Consider the following 19,672-nt stretch of genomic DNA (forward strand, 5'->3'; position numbering starts at 1 on the left):
TCTCAGATATGCTCTTAAAGATAGTAACCCCACTGTTATGGGGGGGGCGATAGAGTGCAAATATAAATGCAGTGGTGCAAGCTAATGCAACCCGGAAGCACATGTAAGGTAAATTAGGGTCTTCTCTGGAGATATCTCTACCACATGAAAAGCCATCTTTGATGTAGGCACATATTCCATGCCCATGGCGATCTTGGGAGTCAGATTTAGATGTTAAAGTTGGAGTATCCTTTAATTATGAATTCGTCTAGAGAAGTGGTTGGCCCTATGCCAGTTTCACTTAGAAAGAGTATGTCCGGTTTCGTCTCCTGTAATTGTGTTTCAACCTCTGGAAGGTTGGAACGTAGACCCCTGATGTTGGAGAAGGAGACCTGGTAGTAGGGGTCTACATTGGTGGATGGGGTTCTAGGTTTATTTGTGTTTCTTTTTTGGAGATTTGTTATGATTGTTGAGGTTTTGGGGTTTGTGGAGCGGGTCGATAGACTTGGTTGGAGCAGGACAGAGAGGGAAAATAAGAGAGAAAAAAGACAAGAAAATTTTTTTTTTTTTTTTTTTTTGTGGCACATGATAAGGTAAAACCGTAACAATTACCCACTAGTATGGCATCGAGAGGCCCTACCAGAAACTACTGTATGGTCCAGAATCCATTCACCAAATGGCAATACAGCAGCCCCGGTACTTTGCACCTGCTGATAGGACAGCCTCCTTAGTGGTTAATCCAAGGTTTGGGTCCCTGGCTATCAGGCAGGTAATGTCAGCCCAGATGAAACGCTTACCTCCAGCACCCTTACTAGTGATATGACCACAAGGATAGACATAGAAACGGAAATTTTCCGATATCCCAGGCTACTCTTTACAAAGTACTACCGACCTAGAAAGCAGCTTTTTCTTCACCTTTTGTCAGAAAAATCACTCATTGGAAATGAGGACTGAAGGATATAAAAAGGAGAAGCGAGAGTTACTGGAGCTGCCGATAACACATCCACATGCATTATCTACTGTCCATTGAAAAAAAAATAAAATAAAATAAATAAAATAAGTAAAATAAAAAAAAAAAAAAAAAAAAAAAAGGTGAGAAAGAATATCTACTTAATACTAAGTCGGTTACCCCATTCACGGACTAGGATAGTACTTGAAGATAGTCTCCCCTCCCATGTTAATGCATGGACACTTTTTGCCTTTATCTAGGTCGAGCTGGGATGTTAAACCGCTCCAGCTCCACCCCATAATAAATATGCTATAATGGAACTTTTATCAAATTGAAAAAGTCTGGTTATTTTTAACTCATTTAAAAAGCTGGTTAAGAAGTATTACCTTTAGGGTTATGTAGTAACTTTAGCTAGAAGTAATGCATACTTAAAAAAAAAAAAAAAAAAAAAAAAAAAAGCTGCGTGTTTTTGAGTTCAGATAATATGACAATTTAAATTTGAGAAATGTTCCATTTCATGGGAGACTTTTTTTTTTTTCTCGTTTTAAATATAAGAAAAAGTATTGGTTAATAATAGTATTTTGACAAAAAGGATTTAGGAGAAAGATAAGAAAACAAGAATAATATTCAGAATTAAAGTCAAACCTGTTGTGGAAAAAAACAATCAAGATGAGAATAATGATCCAAAAAAACACAAAAAATTATAAATCGTCATCTCAAAAATATACATTAATTATAAAAATGTTTTTTTTTTTAATGAATAAACTTATTTTTTCATCTCAGCTTTTGTCGAAAATTAAAATGTTACTTGTCGAAGCAAAACGTTTTACTTTTTATTGTCCAATGTTGAAGTGGACTTCTCGGTGTAATAAAGGACAATCCAATGTCTGTGAGCACTGTTTAAATCAATGTAGGCATTTTTTTTTTTTTTTTTTTTAATACAGATTCATAAGAGCATTTTCAATTTTTTTTTTTTTAACATCAGACAATGAAAAGAAATAAAAAATATTTTAATTTTACAAGTTTAATTTTTGAAAGGTACAATTAAAATAATTTTTATTTAAAAAGTTTTTGGAAATATAAATGAATATTAAAATTTGAAATTTAAGCCAAAACTATATATGCTTTGACTGCGGTGAAAGCATATTAATATTTCTTTTAAAGAAAAAACAAAACAAAAAGAAAAACATTGGTTTGGCTTTCTTAAACTTAAAATTGTAATATACATTTCATAACGATATTTAAAAAAAAGTGCCATCCTATTTCTTATAACATTGCCACATGCTTGCACTTAAAGAGATTTAAAAACTGTCCATTTTAACATACTAACAGACTACTAGCCAGAGAGATTTTTTTTATATCTCCAAGAAGAAAAAAGTGATTAACAAAAAGTTTGTTTTGAATGTTACTTTTCACTGCCTTCGTTCAGGATTGAACTCAGCACCTGAACGAAGGCAGTGAAAAGTAACATTTAAAAACAGAGAATCAGCAACTATGTCCCAGAGCCTAGCTGGAGTCTGAACACGGTATCCCCGTAATAATAAAGGGTTGGGTTCGAGACTCCTAACAAACGGTTCCCCAGTTCGATAAAAAACACCTAATGAAGGCCGGAGAGCAAAACGGCCGAAACATTGTGACTATAACAACCAAGATGAGGAAGTCAGTCTGACAATCTCAATCAATTTTACATTATGGTTTTCTAAAAAAATAAAAATATATAACATTTAATTGGTCGTTGGGAAGAGGAAAATTATTGTTCTTCATTTCATTAAGGTCTGAGAAGTAGGAAGAATCCTGAAACAAACACTTGAGTATCTTCAAGAAATCAAGTGTTAACTTCAGGAAGTCTGCTCTTAATTTGAAACCTGAAAGATTGTTTATAGTTTGTTTTTTCCCCCAGAAATGAAATCGCTATTTTAATCACAGAAATTCCTTTAATGTCAAAGTTGTGTTTGACAAAACGCTGGCTTATTCTTAACACGGTAAATGAAAAGGGCTGGGACTCTTAACCCTCAGCATTGTATTTAAGAAGCTTTTTCTCTTCCACCGCTTGCTTCTTCTCCCCATATTTTCTCCTTTCGTCCTTTTCCTGATTAACAACAGCCTCACATGAACGAGATAATGTCACTGGCATAGAATAAATGTCTTTATCCTGCCACCACGAACCATAATAGGTAAACCTGAATTTGCTTTATCTTATTTTTGTATTATTTTTCATATCAGATGCATTTCATTTATCTTATTTTTTGTATCGGATCGGTTTCAGGTTCGAGCACCAGCGCTTCTCTACAGGGGGCACAAACCAACCGAGGGTGTTATTGCTGTGGTTCTCCACACCGTTATTATAAGATGCAACTGAAATACAATGCTATCAGACATTTCAAAGTGATTTTAGAAAAACCCATTTCAAACACATCATCATTTTAAGTCAATAATTGATGAAAAGAAATTCTTTCTCTTTTATTTTTGGTAAATTAGAAAGACAGTTTGTGGTTACTGATGCATTACAAATATGAAGCGATCGATGACTTACTGAGTTCCTAATTTTTGAGTTATCAATTCTTTGTATTTATGTGCCCCTCCGCCAGTTGCTTTGAATGTTCGATCTTTGTTGCTGGAACTGCTGCATTCAAGAAGGTTCTGTTGGATGAAGTCGAGGCATTTGCTGAGAAACTTGGTTTCAAACTTGATAAAATGCAACCGACAAACTAATTCGTCTTTCTCAAAGATCTCATAAATTCCACACTTGTCAGAAGTCTGGCCATAAAAAAGAAAAATGGTTAAACAATTTATAAAAAAGAACCAAAAAATAACGATATTTATTATTTTTATGAATATAAAACTTAAATTTATAGTTAAAACTAGTATAAAACTTCATAGGTTTAATAACAAAATAGAAATTAAATCACACGATTGAATGGATGTTCATTAATCAGTTAGCACTATATATATATATATATATATATATATATATATATATACATACACACACAGGGTTCGCACAGATTTTTAATGTCCATTTTTAAGAACTTTTCCAAAGTTTTTCAAGGTTTTCTCCAGACAAAATTCAAGTTTTCAAAACAAAATTTGGGGTTTAGTTTACAATCCAAAGCGATTCGAAAAAGTGGTAAAATATCAAACATGAAAAAAAAAAAAAAAAGAAAGTTACTATAGTGAATAAAAGTTACTTTGCAATCAACCTGCATCATTTTTTTGTGTTTTTAAATAGTTTTAAATGTTTTTGATTTCATATCAAATATTAACTCTCTTTACTGCTTTTAAATTTCCAAACAAGATGGCTGCCGTCTTGTTCATTCTTTTTTGGACTGGCTGACCTCATTTTCAGTTGTCAGATTTTTTTTGGGGGGAGGGGGGATAAATATATATGAAAGCAAAAACAGAGGAAGATTTGAATTCTTACCTACCCCCCCCAAAAAAAAAAAATAAATAAAAGTGAGAAAAGAAATTGCGATAATTGAAAACTAGGTCAGTTATGTCCCTTTATCACAAAACTACCCAATGTAGTTTTTTGATAAAGGGACATAACTCTTGTATCCATAATACTACTATGCAATTTCAGAACGATGTATTTGAATTATAATTTCAATATTTAAAAAATATTTAAATGGCATTTTTATTAATACCTAAAATATAATTTCACAGTATTTATTTTTATTTTATTTTTAATATTTTGACACATTTTTATTGGACATAAAGAATGCAATTTTCAAAACATTTTCAAAAAAGTTTTTATACTTTCAAGGATTTTTCAATGTAATAATAAAAATAAAGCCTTTTTAAGGAGAAAGTTAAAATTCAAGGACTTTTCAAATTTGTGTATATAATATTGGTTTGATTATAGTTGAAAAAGAACAAAAAACTTTACTTTAGAAAAGTTTTTAATGACAGAAAGAAAATAATCAAAGAGGACAATTACAGCAATTCTTTAGAAGAATATTTGATGTTCTAAATGTAAATCTTTTGCATAAATTAATCTTCTATTTAAGAATTGTTAAAAATCTCTGGGTTATAACATTAGATCCAATTTTCATCGCAGGTCACCAGGGTATCACAAACTACAGGAAGATCTTTGGCATCTTCAGTTTCTCATGAATAATTGTGTGTACAGTTCCCACACTGACATCAAACTGTGCACTTATTGTCTCTATAGACACACAACGGTCTCTACCCATGAAATTCTTTATTTGGCCAATCAACTCTGGTGTTCAGACTTCCTTACTCCTCCCATACTTCTGACATACTTTTTACCAACCCTCAGACTACCTGCCTTCCTTGAATCTCATACCACTCAAAACTGATGCTCGATGCATGCAAGATGGTCCAAAAATTAGTCTGAAACATTCCATACGTTTATGTGACATTTTTCCAAGTTCACAACAGAATTTTATTGCGTATCGTTCTTCCCATTCATATCCAGATTGCATTTTTGAAATTCACCAGCTGTGACAATCAGATTTTAGTAAGCTGTATTCCAATTCCTGCTGTAGCTGTTCATTTGAACCTGAAATCATAAAAATTGGCCAGTCATCTCATAAGATGTATAGCAATAATATACTGAATTTTCAAGAGTCTACAACAATTTTAAATGCCTGTACAAAAAAATTCTGGAAACCTATTGAAAGCACCTCCGATTTTGACAAATATGACATCAAGTATTAACGACAGGGAGAGTGGTAGGCAAAGCCTCTTTCAGTCTCAATGGAAGCGACCAAGCAATCAGACATTAAAAAATGGTTTAACAGAGTGACTGTCACGGTAATTGAATTCTTTAATATCTGAAAGTAATTTGGCTACTTTTGTTTCAGCCGGCATCGCAATTGCAAATTGTTAATATAGAGACACTTGTAGCAAAAGACTATCCTCATTCAAAGTAGGAAAGGCAACAATAAACACATGTGATGGAAACTTTTCGGTCAGACAAGATCACAGCTTTAAATTTTGAACTATTAATGCATATGTCACAGAATTATTAGTTGCATTTCATTTAAATTTGATTAAGGATTGTGTCTGCATTTATTTTCTGAATTAATTATTTGGTCACTTATAGGACACAAAACGACTTGACAGAATTGTGGTAAACTTAGCACAAGGGAAAGATTTAAATGGTTATTATCACAAGTATTAAAACTAAAAACAATACAAGAATTGCACAAAATTTAGCATGAAACATACTTGGACCCAACTACTAATATCACTACATCAAAGCAGAGGATGCCCAGCTCAGTCTACAGGAAATGCTGTCTGGTCAATTCCATCCATGATGAAAAGAAAAAACAAAAGAAAAAACAAAAAGAAAAAAACGAAAAGAAAAGAAAAAAAACGAAAAAGAAACAATGAAAAAGAACAAACGAAAAAACGGAAAGAAAAAAAACGAAAAGAAAAAAAACGAAAAGAAAAAAAACGAAAAGAAAAAAACGAAAAGAAAAAAAACGAAAAGAAAAAAAACGAAAAGAAAAAAAACGAAAAGAAAAAAAACGAAAAGAAAAAAAAACGAAAAGAAAAAAAAACGAAAAGAAAAAAAAACGAAAAGAAAAAAGAACGAAAAGAAAAAAGAACGAAAAGAAAAAAAAAACGAAAAGAAAAAAAAACGAAAAGAAAAAAAAAACGAAAAGAAAAATATGAAAAGTAAAATACAAAGAAAAACAAAATTAAAACAAAAAAATCAAAAACAAAAAAACGAAAACAAAAAAATGATATCACATATTTGTTTGCTTATTTTTCTAAAATATATATTTTTTTAAATAGAAAAAAAGAAAAATATTCAATTGAAAACCGAATGTTGTGCTTTACCTTGTCGGAGAATTCATCTGATACAAGCGAAGTCTTCCTTTGTACATTGGAACAATATGCAACTTTTGTAAGAGATCCACCTGGAAACAAAATGGAAATAACATATTCTATCAAATAACTGAAAAGAAGATTTTTCAAACAAAGCTTTATAACTTTATCAGTTACATGTTAAAAATATGAGAAAATGTACATTTACAAATGCTTAACAGTTGTTTCTTTTTGTTTTGTTTTTTTAAATACCATAAAAAAATAAATGTTTAAAATGGTGTTCTCGAATTTTAATCAATTTATCAAAACATGTGACTGCAAAATCTAAATGATTTGCATTATTCAGAAGAGGGTACAGCTATTGTGCTTGACATTTTAACGGTATTCAACAAAATGTAACATTCTGGTTTTCTACGCAAACTTCAGTGTTATGACATTATGCCTCTTCTCTCTGATCAAAGCTTGCGAGTAATTCTGGATGGGGTCTCCTCATTCTTTTTTTCCTATCAATTCTTGTGTTCTTTGGGTTTCTTTGGAACTCTGTTCCTTCCTTATGCCAATGATCTTCCTGAGAATATTATTCAGAAAATTAACATCTATGATGAAGATACCACCCTCGATTCTGGTATTGCTTCTTGCCCATCTGCCTGGAATCAGTTGAAATATGAAGCTGATCTAGAAGTTGAGCTGGGTTTAGTTAAGAACTGGAATATGAAATGGCTGGTTTCATTTAATCGTGTTAAGACTAAGCTTGTATCTTAATGGCAGGCATATCCCTATTCTTTCTACGATTCTCATAGATAGTTAGTTTCCTGAGGAGAAATCAACACGGAAACATCTTTTTTTTTTTCATCAAATTTTTTTTTTTTTTTTTTGGGGGGGGAGTTCATACATTCGATCGGTTGCTTTTGCGTCAGTTCTCTATCTCGCTCTAAATGCTTTCTCACACCCGAGGATATTCTTTATCTCTACAAGTCTACAATCAGACGATGTATGGAGACTAAGGTCAATAGGCATCTCTTGTTTTTGTGATAAAACAATTTTTGTCCTTGTTAACTCCTTACATTAATTGGCTTCACACCTTGTCTTGAGCAATTACCATAAAAAAAAAATTGATACACAGAATGTTTAAACATTGTCAAAGATTTTGCAAGTCAGTCAGTTGGTCAGATTTAAGCTTTACTTTTGTTGAGTGGTTACACTTTGGTACGAAATAGCATTTTAAATATGTGCACACTCCAATATATAATAAGCTCTCTCTATCCGACTAATCAAAGCACTTAATATTTTTTATGGATAATCCAAATTGCCAAATGAGGCATTCTGGGAATTTATTTGTGGACTGTTATCCTCATCTTTATTGTGGTTTTACGACGTTTTCGCCAACTATTCCGCTGGCCTTCATCAAGTGGTTAACTATGATGGGATAAGAAGGCCGAGTCTTAACTGCATCCTCAGTAATTACTGCCTTCTATAGTTGTTGTCTCAACACGTTTTGGCCAACTAATTCTCTGGTCGTCTTTGGGAAGGATTGAAACCATTGTCTTCAGACAATGTTCACCTGGAACCGTAGAGATTCAATACCTCTGTCCACTGCGCTATTGGCCCCAAAGATGCTATGAAGATGAGGATAACAGTCCGCAAAATAAATAAATATACAAATTACTTATTTCAAAGGATTCTAATAATAAAAAACATTCTGGGAATGTTTATTCCAAACATGTTTTTGTGCAAATGCCAATTTTCTTCTGAATGTTATAATCACTTGATTCTACAAAGATCAAAAAATATATTTGTAACTTAAAGAAAAGTACGGTATTCATTTACTTAAAAAAAAGGTTCTTAACAAATAAAATGGCTGACTTGTATTTGACATTTACAATCGGCCATCAAACGTTTATCAAGTCGAATTTGTAGTGAAACTATGGGACATGAATCACATGATGACTTTCCTAAAACAAAATCAGCCTAAACCCAAGATCGCATAGATGCCAATAAACAAGACAGGTGCATAACAAATATACAGACAAGCCGTGTAATCAACAAATCGCCGAGATCATTTTTTTTTTTTTTTTTACCGAATATCAAAGCCCAAGAGTCACTTAACAAGAGTCAAAACACGGTTTGATGATTGTTAGGACAACTTGACAAGTATTTGTTCACAATCACATTAGACTTGAAGATGACTATGGTGTGTCCGGTTGGGAAGCAGACTTCTGGAATCTTGTTTCACAAACGGGATATTCTAGGAAAGAAACTTTGTTCATGGAAATTACGCTTGGTTTTAGGTACAGAGAAAGAACAGTTATAGTCAGACGAGTTCTATGAGCATAATATAAAGGGGCGAAATTTAGCTATTTTTCCACTTATAATTTACTGCATATATTCGCATCGAAACTACTGTCACAGGTTAGGGTAGTAAAAAACTAATTAGTGGCATAAAAATATACATTAAGAAATATAGGTCAAAAGAATGGACTCAATTTGAAAAAAAAAAAATGTCAATATGAAATTTAGTTTGTTTTAAAGCAGTTATCAGTTTACATTTTTTGCAATCAAAATGGCTGACCTTTGACCCAATTAACAGATAAAAATGGACTGAAAATTACAATGTCATTTTGAGATTTTCATTTCACTGATAAGCAAATCTAGTAATCACTTGAAAAATATTTACAAACTTTTTTGTATAGACATGATAGCATTTATATACATTATTTACATAGCAGCACAAAAATGTTTCAATATTCTTGGAAAATTAATAATTTATTCGTCACTTTTTTTAACATAAGAGTCACCACATATCAAGGCCCAGAAGTCACACAAGGATAAGGGCTACTGAATGTACAGTAGTCAATGGGACAATATTATAGTAATCATTAGTAGTGGAAATTTGGTAAATTGGGTTACTTAAAGGGGACGGTTCATCAAGAAGTTGTTCACATCAGACTTGAAGACGATCAGATTGTAGTCAGCTGGAAAGCAGGAAAACGATAGAGTTCCACAGGCGTGCAGTTCTAAGAAAGAAACTTTGTTCATGGAATCTACGTTTAAGTTTAGGCACAGATAAAGAGTTGGGGAAATTATTGATAGTGTTTTCAGCTAGACGAGTGTTTTTTGTGAAAGTTTGGTGAGGGAGGAACCATAATCGTCACTTAATCGTTTTTATTGTTTTGTTTATAAAAATAAAATTTAATGTAAAAAAATAATGGAAAGAAAATAATGATATCATCATTATTTTTAGTTTAATATTCAGTTTAACACGTGCTCACATGCATGGCTTTTACAAACTGACTTCCAAACTAACTAATGGAATTGGTTTGAAAGTTGAATTTATAATTAAATAGAAAAAAAAGAACTGCTCTACATCAAATTATGAGTCATGTAATAAAATTTTAACTGGTGCACGCACATGAGTGCCAATAATGTGTGCAGAGTAAACTCATAAACTTATGAATAGAGCTAGGACAACAGCATATTCTTTTCATTGTTTTGATTCTCGAGTGTGTATCCATTGATATCTTATATGCTTTTATATAGAGTGATGGGGTTCTTGGTTGATTAACTGTATCTGTGTTGAGAGTTTCAACTATGAAAAGTTGATTCTGTTGTCAGAGCCCTACTTATGAATTATGGGGTACATTGTAGGAAACACAGTAATGTTGACACATTTATTTTACAAACTTGACAATTTAAGGGGTGTATATCAGAAACCATACCCTACTCCTGAAAAAAAAAAAAATAAAAAAAAATAAATAAATAAAAATAAATAAAATAATCTAAGCTAAATATGCAGTCCATCCATAGATTTACAACCAAGGAAAAGAAAGGGTGTTTTATTAAATTCTTATTTTATTCAATTTATATCTGTAAAAGTGAAATTGTCTGTTTGTGTGTGTACATTTCCCTACCAAACTACTCTGTCAATTTTCAGTCTACAGACTCGAGATTTGACATAAGGGATATTGAGATTTGGGAAAATCTTTTTAATGGCTGTCAAGGGGTCAAAATTCAATGATTTGACCTTTGAAAACTATCAAACTCCTCCACCAATTTTGGGTCTAAACACTTAAAATTTTAGATATAAGTTACTTGGACATGGATCAAAATTTTTAATTTGATTTGAGCCCAAAACAATAAATATTAAGGAGTCAAAATTGGGGTGAAAGTTTAAAAAATTTTACCTCTGCGGTCTCTACCAAATTACTCAGTCAATTTTTGATCTAAACATTTGAAATTTTACATAAAGTGTAGTCAAACATAGAGCAAGCTTTATAATCGTTTTTTTGGCCAAAGATTTGGCTGCCAAGGGGTCAAAATTCAAAAGATTTGACCTTTGCGGTCTTTAACAAACTATTCAGCCAATTTTGGGTCTAAACATTTGAAATTTTACATAAAGGATATTCAGACATGCAGCAAGATTTTTAATAAGTTTTTGGGTGAAAATTTCGTTGCCAAGAGGTCAAAATTGAAAGAGTTGACCTTTGCAGACTCTAACCAAACTTCTCCACCAATTTTGGATCTAAACACTTGAAATTTTAGATGTAGGTTACCTGGACACGAGTCAAACTGTTCAATATATATATATATACATACATGATGATGATGATGATGATGATGATGATTGCAACGTCTTGTCAGACGAGTGCCACTCCCTCAGACATTTAAAATCCATGAGCCCAAATGTCTGAGGGAGTATCTATACAAATATGATGTTACAGAGTCTTAGCTTTGTACGACAGCTAAGTCTCTCTCTCGGTTCAAAATGTTGAGATCCAGCAACAAGCAAGAGCAAGATAGCCAGCAACAAATTAAACTGCAGACCAGCTAAATGCGGGTAATGGTCTTCCACTTTATGATTTTTTAAATCAGAGATTTGCTTCTCCTAGAAAGGTTGCCTTCACCACGGCTTACGGGGGCCCTCTCCACCCCAATACACATATATACACACACACAAATATACACGGTGCTAGTTGGCTGTTGACCCAGAAAAAGAGTTCATTCGCCCTTCATGCACATAAAATTATGAATAGTACATAGGGCCCGAGCAAAGCAGGACTGAACTGCTAGTTCTAAATAGAATAGAAATAATTAAGAAAGCATACACTTCGTATTAAAATGTTTATATTCAAGGAATCGGCAGGATTGATATTAAAAGAAAAAATAGAAAATAGAGTAAGCATTTTAGCTTCAACAAACAAAATAGATTTCGGAAAAAAAACAAAACAAAAAAACAACTTACCAATATCAATAGCGAAACCACGTGCATTCTTCAAATTCCTAAAGACATCTTCGGACGGTAATTCAATAAAATTGTTGCTATCTGCACTGTCATCATTTCTGTTTGCATTGGACGAATTTTGACAAATTCTTTTCAAGTCTTCATCATCTTTATTTCTTTCGTCATCTTCGTTGTTATTGTTGCTGACCGGGTTCATGCTGTCGTTGGTCGTTTTAGACGACTGGTTTGAATCAGGTCTTGTTATCTGATAATATGAGAAGAGTAGGACTCAAATCAGCGAAATTGAAACTTTTGTGGAATCGGAAAGTTTTTAGAATAAAAGGTTATGTACAGATAGGAAATACAGTTGTCAAAAATAATTTGCTATAAAATAGCAATTCATTTAATTCACAAAGTCCCACTTTGGTTGTAGTAAATGTCCGCTATTAACCAAGAGACAGGTTTAGATCTGATGCCCTCAGAAGATTAAATCTGAACCGTATAGGGTGATATGTACAAAACAGGAGACTTCAATGGTATGGCCATGTTGAAAGAATGGATGAGAGTTCTTGAGTTAATAGAAGTAGAGCAATTGAAGTAGTAAGTTTCATTTAAAGGAGAAGGCTAAGGAAAACAGAAGTTCTTTGAAATAACATGCATACTTACAGATAGCAAATACTTGCAAACTGTCATCCTCATCTTCATAGTTGTTGTCGCACTATGTTTCAGCCAACTATTCCTTTAGTTTTCTTCAGGTGATTATTAACCGTGATGGGATAGAAATGCTGAGTTAACGACCACCTGAAGAAGGCCAGAGGAATAGTTGGTCGAAACATAGTGCAACAACAACAACTATGAAGATGAGGATAACAGTCCGCAAATAAATAAATAAATAAATAAATAAATTACTCATCTCAAAGGACTCCAATAAAAAAATTTTTTTTTTTTTTTTTAATTATTATAATAAGCAAATACGCTTCCAAAAATAATTTGCTATAAAATAACAATTCACTTATTTGATTCCGGTTTGGTTCTAGTAAATGTCTGTCATTAATCAGGAGATAAGTTTAGATCTGATGACTTCAGAGGAAGATTAAATCTGGATAATACAAGGAAATGTATGCAGAATAGAAAACTTTGATGGCATGACCTCATTGAAAGAATAGATGAGAGTTCTTGGCTTAAAAGATGTAGACCAGTTGAGGTAGCAGGTTTAGTTTACAGAGAAAGGCCAAAGAAAGCATGGAAAGGAAGTGATAAGGAGACACGAGAGAAAGAGGTATAATAAAGACCTGGCCAGAGATAGGTTAGTTTGGAAGTCAATCTCTAAGCACCATTCAGTGCATGTCAGTATACAAAATATATATTAAACCAAATATGAAGATGTATTGTTGTTGGAATTGGAATTAAAAATATGATTTCTTATATCAATAGTTTTGATCTTGAGTGTGATTTGTGTAACATGTCGGTCGGTGTAGCCTTCGACCATCATCAGGCATATTGGTTGCACAAATAACACTCAAGATGAAAACAATGGTCCGACCAAAACAAGTAATATAAACAATCAGCCCTCATTTAAAAAATTCAGAACTGTAATAACTGATTTTTATTTTTATTTTTTATTATATTGAACTAGCGGAGTGCCTGGCATTGCTCACGTGTTTGAAAAAAAAAAAAAAAGTGTTAGTAGGCAGAGAGGCTGGAACCTGAACACGCGACATGAAGGCGGAAAAGAAAGCGAAAGAAAATGTTGCAGGTTATCGCTACGCCAAGACGTGAGCGGAAGTGTAATGCATTGAAATTTAGCCATGTCAACTATCACGCCGAGAAATATGGCAGAAAGCTGAAAGCTAAACTGGCCTACAGCCAATAAAGCTTTCAGCTTTTTGCTGTATTTGCTTCACCTATGATGTTGGGGAAAACCAGCCCCCCCTTTCCCAAGAGGGAGAGCTCTGGCAGGGTCTTCATGAATAGCAATTGTCTGATATGAAGGTGATCAAAGCTGATTGCCTTCAAGACGTGCCGGCCACAAAGGCCAACAAATTGTTTTGCTTTGAAATACTTTAATGGTGAATGCTCTGACGAACTGCAAACACTTGTACCTCCCCGACGTAACTACCCCCGACAAACCCGACAAGCTACTAAGTCTCATCCCTTTACAGTAGAGATCCCTAGGTGCAAGAAAGCCTTTTACTCCAATAGTTTCTTCCCCAGAACTGCGGGTCTTTGGAACTCCCTTCCGGGATTCTGCTTTCTCAACTGCAATGATATGCAGAAGTTAAAGTGTAATGTTAACAAACATCTTTCTACTCTTCTCCCTTCATAATGACCCCGCTAATTAATTCCCTAATAGTAGCCCGCTGCTTCAAAGTGGCACTGTGCCTTGTTTGGGGTGAAAATTGAATAAAAACAAAAAAAAAAAAGTTTTGCTTTATTTATACGAAAAAGACAAACAAAAACTGGAAACCAGAGATTTTTTTTTAAAACTCGCTCAAAATAAATGTAGAGACGATGTCCATTCGCAAATTGTAGATATTACAATCTAGGGAGTATTTAAAAAGTTCTCCAAAATACTACCCCCCCCCCAGAACCCCATCGAAAAAAGCCTTTAGCAGACGACATACAGAAACATGTGCAGCTTTTTTGCCCTTTTATTATATATATATATATATATATACATACACACACACACACACACACACACACACACACACACACACACACACATAGATGTTAATTAATCAATATGTTTCTCTATGGCTTTTTTCCTATATAGTTCAATCAGTATTTATGTAGAGAAGGTACCATCTTTTCGTCAGCAACGGTTGTCAAAATCCGTAAACTGACGCACAAAAACTGTGAAAATGCGGATACATTTAAAATGCCCCCCCTCCTCAAAAGCAAAACAGGATGTTTTAACGAAGGCAAAAGACAAATGCAATTTTTCTTAACAGATAACGTTACCAACCTCTTAAGAAAAGGAATTAAAATCACTTGATCTATGGTAATTTTCAAGAATGAATATTTATTGAAAATAATTTTCAATCGCAATACAGAAAAAAAAATTATGATATCAAATGTTAAAGACTATTTTGTTTTTTGTAATTTTTTCTAAACTTTAGTAAAAAAAAATATTTTTTTTAAACTTTAGTAAAAATATTGAAACTGAGGCAACAAACGAGCAGAAATTGTTATCAAGATGAAAGGTTGTTTTTTTTTTATTTTCTTTAAAAAACTTTGTTTCATTTTTTTCGATATTTATGTGGAGAAAAAATAACATTTAGAAACCCATTCTTAACATAAAGAGGGAGAAACAATAACATTTAGAAACCCATTCTTAACATAAAGAGGGGAGGGTTATTTTATACTTTCATCTAAGATACTTATGTAGAGATGGTACTGTATTGTTTTCGTCGGCAATGTGTGATGGTTCCATTAAGTTGTCAACAAATTGACTGAATTTTTTTCGTCTGCTCACATGAATTTCATTGGCCAAGTGTTCCAGCATATCCTGGTGATTTATGTTATCTGCCGAAAAATGCTGATGAAACTTCGGCTTCAGCATAGTACCTTCTCTATATAAGTATGGTTTAATCATACAAAATATATACTAAAATATTCTTGAGTTTTCCAATTGAGCTATATTTAAAAAAAAAAAAAAAAATCTGTTATAATTATTCTAATTAATTGAACAAGTTTCTTTCTTACCTATACACTATTTCTCACATTTATTCATTCTCAAATATTTCTACAAATATTCTTATCTATGAGAATTTAGAAAAAGCAAGCCAAGCATGTGGAGTCCCCCTCTAAGAGTGAAAAATTTACTTTCATCACGACTAATGTTTGTGCAAATTTTCATACATGCATACAAAACATACAAAATTTTCATACATGTTACTCTACTGACGGATACGTTATTGTTTACATGTATGATCCAAGACAAAATCCAATACCACAAAATAATCAGTTCAAATTAACAGATTTTTAAAATGCAAATGTTCACTTTCAGAACAGCTAAATAAAAAAACACGGCAATACTCAAAAGAATGACATTCGATATTATGCTCTTAGAATGAATGTTTGCTTGTTTTCATTGTGGCAAAATCTGTTCGTCTTTAAAGCTCGTTTTCAATGGACAGAACAACCAGATATGACAGTCTTAACTGGCTCAGTTGACTGGATGTAATTTTTTATGAGCTCCATTTGGAGACACTTCGTTCACACAATGCCTCAGAAACACATTGTAAGAAAGAATCTTAGAGTCAGTGTAAAATATGGCAAGGACTCAACAAAATCTCACTTAATAAATTACAGAACTGCAGTACAGTCTAGTGCTTAGTTTCCACCAAATTTATTTCATTTAATTTGTAGATGTCGTCTTAAACGTGGAATTTCTAAATGATTTTTTCAGACAGCTCATCATACACAGCAGTGACTTTGACAACAGATAATTGTATTCATTTGGCTTTGGCATAAATGATATGGTCTGACTAAAGGACACAAAAATATCATTCACTGCTTTTCCTTTGGTATCCAACTTGATATAGAAATGGTCCAGACACTAACATTGCTTTCTTAGTCTCCTGCTGCAATGATAATCCAGCGTCCTCTCCAGACATTCTTCTTTCTTTTGATTCTCTTCTGTAGGAATATCAAGTTCTTCACATTTGGAAACTGCTTGCTGGACGGCGCTGTCAACAACATTTGCGTGCTGTTCTTGCAAAAAGACCTTGTGCTTAATTTGGTAACAACCATGTCCAGCGTAATACTTGATATTTGCAATGTACTTCTGAGCTAACTTGACTTCTTGCAAAACGTCACCCCAGAAAATCAAGAAATGAAAGAAAAGTTGCATATAGCAAATTGTGTGCAGCGCCTCTTGTCTTGTTGCATCCTTCGACACTACATATGGCTTCAATGGCTTCCACAAAATGTTTAATCTTCTGCACCACGGGCTTCACACTGTCAGCATATGCACTTCAGCGAGTTGTAGAACGTCTCTTCACTGTTAGACCTGTGTATTCCACTAGCACATTCCAGCAATGGTATTTACGTCGGGGGGGGGGCACATTCCAGCAATGAGTCGACGGGGCAAAAATGTGTACAGCACCTCAAGACTTCCAAAAAGCATTTCACGAGATGAATTGTCAGCAAATGAATATTTTCTACAAAAGTTAAAAGAATGATTGGAACAAAATCCAGAAATGTCCCTTGGATTAATGTCTTGGATATTTTGTTACATACCACCATGGATTCCAGACATGCTTGCCACATAATCATATCCTTGACCGTGACACAAATGAATATCCAGTCCTTTGTTTTCCAGTTTCTCAAGAATATTACCAATTAATTCAGTAGCAGTTTTACATTTCAAATGCAAAATCCAAGGAATGACTCCCAAACTTTAACCGTAGCACATCTCATGTGTACATATTGAATTACTATCGATAGTTGATCTGCGAAATGTTCAGTGTGCGCTCAAAAAGTATACCAAAGTATTTTGCACTTTTAATGTCAGAAACAAATTTTCCACTCAAATATTTTGCCAAGAGAGAAATTAACTCGTACTGAATTTTAGGTGACATGTGTGAGCATACTACCGGGTTATCTGTGCTTTGCTGGTGTTCTGACAAGGTGTTCTTTCAATACTATATTGTAGGGAGATAACAATTCAACAAGCGCCAAGAAATTACCTTTGTTTAATGATTTCGCATCCTCACAATGTCCCCTAAATGACAGGTTCTGTTGCGCAAGGAAAATTATCACATCTAAAACTCTGTGCAGAATGTCTCTGAACTTCTTTTTCTCCATCAGGGAAATGTGTGCTGCATCGATGGTTGTCTGTTTTCCACTTCTCCACGCATGATGACATTTTGATTGTTTATGTTCAGCAATATTCAGATTAAGCTTCCACCAGGTTTCAAAACCAGTGATGAAAGTGGATGTTCCAGTCGCTTTGTCAAACAACTGACAGCAAAAGCAGTACAATTTTTTGTCACGCAACGAGTACACCATCCATGAACGTATCATCCTGTCGCCATTTGACAATGAATAATTAAACAAAGCTGCAGAGAATTGCTACAATTCACCTTTAACCTTTGCACCTGGTCTTTTGATCAAAGGTTCCAGCTAATTCTGGAATGGTTTTCTTCCCCTTTTGATGATATCAGTTCTGGTACTATCAGGCACAGGAACTTGCCACAATGACATGTCGTTAAATATTGGCAAATTATTGATGCTGCTGGTGGCCAAAGTTTCAAACTTTTTTTCAGATCGAGCTGCATCATATTGTTCTTCAATGTCATTTTGCTCATTGTAACTGTCTCAGTTGCTCGCTATCGTTTGAACTTTAAGAAAGTTTTTCAAATTGTTGTTCGTGTGATGTTCCTTCAGCGTCAATAGAACCAGAATTCTTGACAGTTTCTAATTTTCTGTGTCCATTTCAGCAAAGACTATTTCATAGCATTTAGCGTTGCATCTTTTACCATTTTGACTTAGCGTTATTGATACTTGCAGGGGCGTTTTAAGTGTTTCATTGTTATCAAATTTCCAATTATGAAAATAAATTAAAAGTCAGCTACAATTGCAAAAATATGAATTTGAAACGATAATGCATCAGAACAAATAAATAATATACATTTCAAAAGAATTAACAAATTGATAATTTATTCATCATTGGGACATAAACCAAAATAGAAAAAACACGTTTGAATTTTTCATTTATCGAAATGTTGATTTTCACTCAACGTTAAACCATTTTAAAAGATTAATGATGAGGCGATTTTCAATAAAATAAAAAACAAAAAAAAACGTTTCTTTATGACCATTCTCCAGGCCTTAGAAAACTAGAGTTTTCTTCAGCCTAAATTCCTCACTTGGCACCATGTAACATAATATATGATAAATAAATTCTACCTTCAGCCAGTGGTGGAGCCAAGCACTTTACATGGGGGAAGGGGGGCATTTTTTAAAATCTGATAGTAGAACAAATTTTTTTATTTTTCATGTGTTGCTCATTTGTCATAGCGCCACAAACAAAAATCGTACACATACCTGCTATGCTAGTTATTCACTGATAGGAAAAATTTTATGTCAGAAAATAAATTAAAATACTATATATTAAGCAATATATGTATGTGTTTCAAGTCATGAAATCTCAGTGAAATCATAAAATTAATTACTTAACTACGAATGACTGCAATTTTATTCTAGATATTGGATATCTCTGAGCAAAATATGTTCAGTTACTGGCATTAAACCAACATGGGTTTTTGTACTCTGCCTAATGACATTCAGATTTACAACTATAGATTGATAATAAAAAAAATCCAGAAGTGATTTTTAGAAAGATCAAAACTGGAAGCACGAATAGAGTAAAATCATCAACAAAATAATGCAAGGGATTAGACGACCTAGGAAGTAAATCATTGATGAAAATAAGTATAAGACATTAATAAAATGCACACTTGGTCACACTCCCAGTTCTATTAAAAAAATTTAAACAAAATGACAAATGCTAAATGCTAAAAATGGCAAATCAAAATGTACTTTAACTAACCAATTCAGATTATTTCAAATTCAAAGGTGTTTCTGACACAATATCACTTATATTTAACCTTTCAGCAATGAGAACTGTGTGCCCTGATTAAAGGTTTAAGTACATGTTGAATTCTTAAATCAATATAGAACAAGCTTACACACTGTCCGCATTGATGAATTTATTT

General features: G+C 33.1%; 2 protein-coding genes across 2 annotated transcripts in view; both read right to left on the reverse strand.

The window, feature by feature from the left end:
• Positions 1 to 19,672, reverse strand: part of LOC145291533 (4'-phosphopantetheine phosphatase-like) — an 81,093-nt gene that overhangs the window by 44,776 nt on the left and 16,645 nt on the right. Inside the window, exons 2-4 of the mRNA XM_080137529.1 lie at positions 11,967 to 12,210; positions 6,740 to 6,819; positions 3,462 to 3,685 (exon numbers count right to left, since the gene is read on the reverse strand). Of these exons, the coding sequence (XP_079993655.1) occupies positions 3,462 to 3,685; positions 6,740 to 6,819; positions 11,967 to 12,162 (500 nt within the window). The 5' untranslated portion in view covers positions 12,163 to 12,210. The remainder of the gene's footprint in view (positions 1 to 3,461; positions 3,686 to 6,739; positions 6,820 to 11,966; positions 12,211 to 19,672) is intronic.
• On the reverse strand, positions 17,553 to 17,978 carry LOC145291118 (zinc finger MYM-type protein 1-like). Its single transcript, XM_080136633.1, has one exon. The coding sequence runs from the start codon at positions 17,976 to 17,978 to the stop codon at positions 17,553 to 17,555; it is 426 nt and encodes a 141-aa protein (XP_079992759.1).

The sequence above is a fragment of the Euprymna scolopes genome, chromosome 12, assembly GCF_053919585.1.
Source record: "Euprymna scolopes isolate OS-2025 chromosome 12, ASM5391958v1, whole genome shotgun sequence".
NCBI lineage: Eukaryota > Metazoa > Mollusca > Cephalopoda > Sepiida > Sepiolidae > Euprymna > Euprymna scolopes.

Bases quoted from the DNA above. Each gene is read 5' to 3' on its own strand.
- LOC145291118 (XM_080136633.1), bottom strand. From the start codon at position 17,978: ATGATACGTTCATGGATGGTGTACTCGTTGCGTGACAAAAAATTGTAC.